This window comes from Pezoporus wallicus, unplaced genomic scaffold, assembly GCF_028554395.1.
Source record: "Pezoporus wallicus isolate ANWC-B61680 ecotype Strahan unplaced genomic scaffold, APGP_CSIRO_Pwel_v1 contig_12436, whole genome shotgun sequence".
NCBI lineage: Eukaryota > Metazoa > Chordata > Aves > Psittaciformes > Psittacidae > Pezoporus > Pezoporus wallicus.
The window spans coordinates 1-9,112 of NW_026642326.1; the positions used below are offsets into that span (position 1 = coordinate 1).

Here is a 9,112-nt window from a genome sequence, read left to right on the forward strand (position 1 = left end):
CCCCCCAACTCACTCGTGGTCCCCTCGGACGTACGAGTACCCCACAAAGGGCAGGTGCAGCCCCAAATCGGGGGGGTCCCACGGCTCCGGATGGGGGTCCTGGGGGGGGGGGATGGAACAAGGGGGGTGTCAGATGTGGGGGGCAATGGGGGGGGCTATAGGGGTCCCACAACGCAAGGGGGGTCGATGTCTGTCCCATAGGGGGGATGATGCCCCATAGGGTCTGTAGGGGGCCCCATAGGGTGTATGCCCCATAGGGTGCCCCATAGGGTGTATGCCCCATAGGGTTTGTAGGGTGCCCCATAGGGTGCATGCCCCATAGGGTCTATAGGGTGCCCCATAGGGTGTATGCCCCATAGGGTTTGTAGGGTGCCCAATAGGGTGTATGCCCCATAGGGTCTATAGGGTGCCCCATAGGGTGTATGTCCCATATCTGCCCCACAGGTGCCCCATAGGTGCCCCACATCTGCCCCATAGGTGCCCCACAGCTTCCCCACAGCTGCCCCACAGGTGTCCCACAGCTGCCCCATAGGTGTCCCATATCTGCCCCACATCTGTCCCACAAATGCCCCATATCTGCCCCACATCTGCCCCATAGGTGCCCCATAGCTGCCCCATATCTGCCCCACATCTGCCCCACAGCTGCCCCACAGCTGCCCCATAGCTGTCCTATAGGTGTCCCACAGGTGCCCCATAGCTGCCCCACAGGTGTCCCACAGCTGCCCCATAGGTGTCCCACAGGTGCCCCACATCTGTCCCATAGCTCCCCCACAGCTCCCCCACAGCTCCCCCATATCTGCCCCACACCCGCCCCACAGGTGCCCCATAGGTGTCTCACAGCTGCCCCACAGGTGCCCCATATCTGCCCCACATCCGCCCCACATCTGCCCCACAGGTGCCCCATAGGTGTCTCACAGCTGCCCCACAGGTGCCCCATATCTGCCCCACATTCCCCACATCCGCCCCCCGCCCCACAGGTGCCCCATAGGTGTCTCACAGCTGCCCCAGAGCTGCCCCACAAGTGTCCCATATCCGCCCCACATCTGCCCCACATCTGCCCCACAGGTGCCGCCCCACAGGTGCCCCATAGGTGTCTCACAGCTGCCCCACAGGTGCCCCATATCTGCCCCACATCCGCCCCACACCCGCCCCACAGGTGCCCCATAGGTGTCTCACAGCTGCCCCATAGCTGCCCCACAAGTGTCCCATATCCGCCCCACATCTGCCCCACATCTGCCCCACAGGTGCCCCATAGGTGTCTCACAGCTGCCCCACAGGTGCCCCACATCCGCCCCACACCCGCCCCACAGGTGCCTCATAGATGTCTCAGAGCTGCCCCACATCCGCCCCACATCCGCCCCACATCCGCCCCATATCCGCCCCACATCTGCCCCACATCCTCCCCACATCCTCCCCACATCCTCCCCACTTCTGCCCCACATCCGTCCCACATCCTCCCTACATCCTCCCCACATCCGCCCCACATCTGCCCCATATCTGCCCCACATCTGCCCCACATCTGCCCCGCATCTGCCCCACAGGTGCCGCCCCACAGGTGCCCCATAGGTGTCTCACAGCTGCCCCACAGCTGCCCCACAAGTGTCCCACACCCGCCCCACAGCTGCCCCATAGGTGTCTCAGAGCTGCCCCACAGCTGCCCCACAAGTGTCCCACACCCGCCCCACAGGTGCCCCATAGGTGTCTCACACCCGCCCCACAGCTGCCCCACAAGTGCCCCCCAGTGCCCCACAAGTGCCCCCCAAACCCCCCAGTGCCCCACAGCTGCCCCACAAGTGCCCCCCAAACCCCCCAGTGCCCCACAGCTGCCCCACAAGTGTGCCACACCCGCCCCACAGGTGCCCCATAGGTGTCTCACAGCTGCCCCACAGCTGCCCCACAAGTGTCCCACACCCGCCCCACAGGTGCCCCATAGGTGTCTCAGAGCTGCCCCACAGCTGCCCCACAAGTGTCCCACACCCGCCCCACAGGTGCCCCATAGCTGCCCCACAAGTGTCCCACATCCGCCCCACATCCGCCCCACATCTGCCCCACAGGTGCCGCCCCACAGGTGCCCCATAGGTGTCTCACAGCTGCCCCACAGCTGCCCCACAAGTGTCCCACACCCGCCCCACAGCTGCCCCATAGCTGCCCCACAAGTGTCCCACACCCGCCCCACACCCGCCCCACATCCTCCCCGCAGCCGCCGCCCCACAGCCGCTTCCCTCACCCCGGTCCCGGCTCCTTCCTCGACCCCATCGAAGTTGGAGGTGTCGGCGGCTCCGCGGGCGGGGGGGCGGAAGGGGGCGCGCGCGCGGCGGAGGCGCCCCCAGCGTAACCCCGCGAAAAGGGGCAGGGACCGGAAGTCCCGCGCGCCCCCGCGCCCCAGCCGCGCCTCCCGCGCGCACAGGAGACCCCGCACGAGCGCGCGCGCGGGAGCCGGCACCGCCCCGCCCCCAGCCCCCACAGCGGGGTCCTCAGGGAGGTGGAGGTGGTCCTGGGGGGGGGAGGGGCTCGCATCAGGGAGACAACAGTGACGTCACGGTGACCCCACAGTGACCCCAGTGACCCACAGTGACCCCATTGACCCCATTGACCCCATTGACCCACATTGACCCCATTGACCCACATTGACCCCATTGACCCCATTGACCCACATTGACCCACATTGACCCACATTGACCCCATTGACCCACATTGACCCACAGTGACCCCATTGACCCACATTGACCCACATTGACCCACATTGACCCACATTGACCCACATTGACCCCATTGACCCACATTGACCCACATTGACCCCATTGACCCCATTGACCCACATTGACCCCATTGACCCACATTGACCCCATAGAAACAACATTGACCCCACATTGACCCACAGTGACCCCATTGACCCCATTGACCCACATTGACCCACATTGACCCACATTGACCCCATTGACCCCATTGACCCACATTGACCCACAGTGACCCACATTGACCCACATTGACCCCATTGACCCACATTGACCCACAGTGACCCACATTGACCCCACATTGACCCACATTGACCCCATTGACCCACAGTGACCCACATTGACCCACATTGACCCACAGTGACCCCATTGACCCACATTGACCCACATTGACCCCATTGACCCACAGTGACCCACATTGACCCACATTGACCCACATTGACCCACAGTGACCCCATTGACCCACAGTGACCCCATTGACCCCATTGACCCACATTGACCCCATTGACCCACATTGACCCCATTGACCCACATTGACCCACAGTGACCCCATTGACCCACATTGACCCCATTGACCCACATTGACCCACAGTGACCCCATTGACCCACATTGACCCACATTGACCCACATTGACCCACATTGACCCACATTGACCCCATTGACCCACATTGACCCACATTGACCCACCTTGACCCCATTGACCCACATTGACCCCATTGACCCCATTGACCCCATTGACCCACATTGACCCACATTAACCCACATTGACCCCATTGACCCACAGTGACCCACATTGACCCCACATTGACCCACATTGACCCCATTGACCCACAGTGACCCACATTGACCCCACATTGACCCACATTGACCCCATTGACCCACATTGACCCACATTGACCCCATTGACCCACAGTGACCTCACAGTGACCCCATTGACCCACAGTGACCTCACAGTGACCCCATTGACCCACAGTGACCCACAGTGACCTCACAGTGACCCCATTGACCCACATTGACCCACAGTGACCCACAGTGACCTCACAGTGACCCCATTGACCCACAGTGACCCACAGTGACCTCACAGTGACCCCATTGACCCACAGTGACCTCACAGTGACCCCATTGACCCACAGTGACCCACAGTGACCTCACAGTGACCCCATTGACCCACATTGACCCACAGTGACCTCACATTGACCCCATTGACCCACATGGACCCACATTGACCCACATTGACCCCATTGACCCACAGTGACCCACAGTGACCCCATTGACCCACATTGACCCACATTGACCCACAGTGACCCCATTGACCCCATTGACCCACATTGACCCACATTGACCCACATGGACCCACATTAACCCACAGTGACCCACATTGACCCACATTGACCCACATTGACCCCATTGACCCACATTGACCCCATTGACCCACATTGACCCACATTGACCCCATTGACCCACATTGACCCCATTGACCCCATTGACCCACATTGACCCCATTGACCCCATTGACCCACATTGACCCCATTGACCCACAGTGACCTCACAGTGACCCCATTGACCCACAGTGACCCACAGTGACCTCACAGTGACCCCATTGACCCACAGTGACCTCACAGTGACCCCATTGACCCACAGTGACCCACAGTGACCTCACAGTGACCCCATTGACCCACATTGACCCACAGTGACCCACAGTGACCTCACAGTGACCCCATTGACCCACATTGACCCACATTGACCCCATTGACCCACATTGACCCACATTGACCCACATTGACCCCATTGACCCACATTGACCCACATTGACCCACATTGACCCCATTGACCCACATTGACCCCATTGACCCACATTGACCCCATTGACCCCATTGACCCACATTGACCCACAGTGACCCCATTGACCCACATTGACCCCATTGACCCCATTGACCCACATTGACCCCATTGACCACAGTGACCTCACAGTGACCCCACAGTGACCCCATTGACCCACAGTGACCCACATTGACCCCATTGACCCCATTGACCCACATTGACCCACATTGACCCCATTGACCCACATTGACCCACATTGACCCACAGTGACCCCATTGACCCACAGTGACCCACAGTGACCTCACGGTGACCCCACAGTGACCCCACATTGACCCACATTGACCCCATAGAAACACCATTGACCCCATTGACCCCATTGACCCACATTGACCCACATTGACCGACAGTGACCCACATTGACCCCATTGACCCACATTGACCCCATAGAAACAACATTGACCCCACATTGACCCACATTGACCCACATTGACCCACAGTGACCCACATTGACCCACATTGACCCCATTGACCCCATTGACCCACATTGACCCACAGTGACCCCATTGACCCACATTGACCCACAGTGACCCACAGTGACCCCATTGACCCCACATTGACCCCATTGACCCACAGTGACCCCACATTGACCCACATTGACCCCATAGAAACACCATTGACCCCATTGCCCCCATTGACCCCCATTGACCCCATTGACCCCCATTGACCCCATTGCCCCATTGCCCTCCATTGACCCCATTGACCCCATAGCCCCCATTCCCACCATTCCCCCTTTCTCCCTGCTCCCCCATTCCCCCCACGGACCCCATCCCCCCATCCCCCCCATAGCCCCCATTCCCCTGATACCCCCCATTCCCCCCCATTCCCCCCATTCCCCTCATAGCCCCCATTCCCCCCCATTCCCATTTCCTCCCATTCCCCCTGTAGCCCCCATCCCCCCATTCCCCCATTCCCCCCATACCCCCATCCCCCCCAACTGCCTCCATCCCCCCCACCGCCCCCATTCCCCCCCCAGCCCCCCCATCCCCCCCATTCTCCCCATTCCCCCCCCAGCCCCCAACCCCCCATGCCCCCATTCCCCCCACTCCCCCATAGCCCCCATCCCCCCCCACTGCCTCCATCCCCCCCATCCCCCCCATCCTCCCCATCCCCCCATCCCCCCCATGCCCCCATTTCCCGCATTCCCTCATTCCCCCCAGAGCCCCCATTCCCCCATAGCCCCCCATAGCCCCCCATCCCCCCCATCCCCGCATCCTCCCCATCCCCCCTATCGCCCCCATTCACCCATGCCCCCCATCCCCGCATCCCCCACCCCCCCATCCCCCCATCCCCCCCCATTTCCCGCATTCCCCCATTCCCCCCATAGCCCCCCATCCCCCCCTATTCCCCCATCCTCCCCATCCCCCCACACCCCCCCATCTCCATCCCCCCATCCCCCCATCCCCATCCCCCCCTCACCCCCAATCCCCCCTTACCCCATCCCCCCTTCTTCCCCCCCATCCCCCCCCCATCCCCCTCATCCCCCCCCATCTCCATCCCCCCCACACCCCCCCATCTCCATCCCCCCATCCCCCCATCCCCCCCCATCCCCCCATCTGCCCCCATCCCCCCATCCCCCCCCATCCCCCCCCCCCCATCCCCCCATCCCCCCATTCCCCCCATCCCCCCATCCCCCATTTCCCATTCCCCCTATTTCCCCCCCATTCCCCCCCATCCCCCCATTCCCCCCCATCCCCCCATCCCCCCCATCCTTCCCATCCCCCCCCTCATCGCCCCGTTTCCCCCCATCCCCCTCCATCCCCCCATTGACCCCCATCCCCCCATCCCCCCCATCCCCCCCCCCCCCATCCCCCCATTCCCATGCAATGCCCCCATCCCCCATTCCCCCCATCCCCCCATTCCCCCCATCCCCCCCATCCTCCCCATCCCCCCTATCGCCCCCATTCCCCCATCCTCCCCATCCCCCCTATCGCCTCCATTCCCCCCATCCCCCCATCCCCCCATCCCCCCCACTCCCCCATTCCCCCCATCCTCCCCATCCTCCCCATCCTCCCCATCCCCCCCATCCCCCCATCCCCCCCATCCCCCGCCCCATAGCAGCACCTGGAAGTGCAGGATCTTGCCGTAGGTCTCCAGCACGCTCTCGGCGTAGAAGGGGGTGCTCCCGAAGAACATCTCATAGGCCAGGACCCCCAGCGCCCACCAATCGCACTCGGGCCCATAGCGGAGCTCGGGGTCCTCCACGGCCTGGAGCATCTCGGGGGAGAGGTAATCGGGGGTGCCCACGGCAACGGAGGAGTGGACCTGGGGGTGGGGGGGGGATGTGGGGTGGGATGTGGGGTGTGGGGTGTGGGGTATGGGGTGTGGGATATGGGATGTGGGATATGGGATGTGGGATATGGGATATGGGATATGGGATATGGGATATGGGATATGGGATATGGGATATGGGATCTGGGATATGGGATATGGGATATGGGATATGGGATATGGGATATGGGATATGGGATATGGGATGTGGGATGTGGGATATGGGGTATGGGATATGGGATATGGGGTATGGGATATGGGATATGGGATATGGGATATGGGATATGGGATATGGGATGTGGGATGTGGGATATGGGATATGGGATATGGGATGTGGGATATGGGATATGGGATGTGGGATGTGGGATATGGGATATGGGATATGGGATATGGGATATGGGATGTGGGATATGGGATATGGGATATGGGATATGGGATATGGGATGTGGGATGTGGGATATGGGATATGGGATGTGGGATATGGGATATGGGATGTGGGATGTGGGGTATGGGATATGGGATATGGGATATGGGGTATGGGGTATGGGATATGGGATATGGGATATGGGATATGGGATGTGGGATGTGGGGTGCAGGATGGGGGATGTGGGGCTCCGGCCGCACTCACGGTTCCATCAGGCCCCAGTTTGAGGCAGGAGCCGAAGTCCCCGAGGCGGACGTGGCCCCATCGGTCCAGGAGGATGTTGTCGGGTTTGATGTCCCTGGGGGGGGCTTTGTCACCCCATAGCCCCATAGCCCCCATAGCCCCATAGCCCCATAGCCCCCATAGCCCCATAGCCCCATAGCCCCCATAGCCCCCATAGCCCCATCCCCCCATCCCCCCCATCCCCCCCACATCCCCCATCCCCCCATCCCCCCCATCCCCCCATATCCCCATAACCCCATTTCCCCCCCATATCCCCAATACCCCCCACCCCCCCACATACCCCATACCCCCCATCTCCCCATCCCCCCCATATCCCCATAGCCCCATTTCCCCCCATCCCCCTATACACCCCATCCCCCCCCTACCCCCCATCCCTCACATACCCCCCATCCCCCTCATCCCCTCATCCCCCCCATATCCTCATCCCCATCCCATACTCCCATCCCCCCCATCCCCCATTATCCCCATCCCCCCATACCTCTATCCCCCCCATGCCCCCACCCCCCCCACATCCCCATCCCCCTCATCCCCCCAATTGACCCCATCCCCCTCATCCCCCCGTCCCCCCCACACCCCCATCCCCCCCATATCCCCCCCATACCCCCCCATATCCCCCCCATATCCCCCCCATATCCCCCCATATCCCCCCGATATCCCCCCATATCCCCCCCATACCCCCCCCATATCCCCCCCCATCCCCCCCATATCCCCCCATATCCCCCCCATATCCCCCCATATCCCCCCATATCCCCCCCTATAACCCCCCATATCCCCCCATATCCCCCCCCATATCCCCCCATATCCCCCCATATCCCCCCATATCCCCCCCATCCCCCCCATATCCCCCCATACCCCCCCATATCCCCCCCACATCCCCCCCATATCCCCCCATATACCCCCCCATACCCCCCCCATATCCCCCCCATATCCCCCCCATATCCCCCCATATCCCCCCCACATCCCCCCCATACCCCCCCATACCCCCCCCTATCCCCCCACATGCCCCATAGGCCCGCTCCCCACCGATGCACGTAGCCCAGGCGATGCACGGAGTCGATGGCCATGATGAGCTCGGCCAGGTAGAAGCGGGCCATGGGCAGGGGGAGGCGGTCCCCAAACTTGGAGAGCAGCGTCAGGAGGTCCCCCCCGAGGTAGTAATCCATAACGAGGTACTGGGGGATATGGGGGGATGGATATGGGGTGGGGTGGGGGGGGGATGGGGTATGGGGATGGGGTGGGGGGGATGGGGATGGGGATGGGGATGGAGGGGATGGGGATGGGGATGGGGTGGGGATGGGGGGGGGGGGATGGGGATGGGGTGGGGATGGGGGGGGGGGATGGGGTGGGGGGGTGGGGATGGGGATATGGGATGGGGATGGGGTGGGGATGGGGATGGGGATGGGGTGGCGATGGGGATGGGATGGGAGGGGGTGGGGATGCGGAGGGGGATGGGGAGGGGGAGGGGGATGGGGGTGGGGATGGGGATGGGATGGGAGATGGGATGGGGATGGGGGGATGGGTTGGGGTGGGGATGGGGTGGGGATGTGGGGGTGGGGATGG

At 62.4% G+C, this 9,112-nt stretch overlaps 1 protein-coding gene across 1 annotated transcript; it reads right to left on the reverse strand.

The window, feature by feature from the left end:
• Positions 1-13: 13 nt before the first annotated feature.
• Positions 14-8,730, reverse strand: DMPK (DM1 protein kinase; the record flags this gene model as incomplete). The annotated part of the gene is made up of 5 exons (XM_057428904.1): positions 14-99; positions 2,228-2,494; positions 6,679-6,879; positions 7,514-7,607; positions 8,576-8,730. Coding segments are annotated over 5 exons (803 nt in total), but the record flags the coding sequence as incomplete, so codon positions are not given.
• Positions 8,731-9,112: the final 382 nt, after the last annotated feature.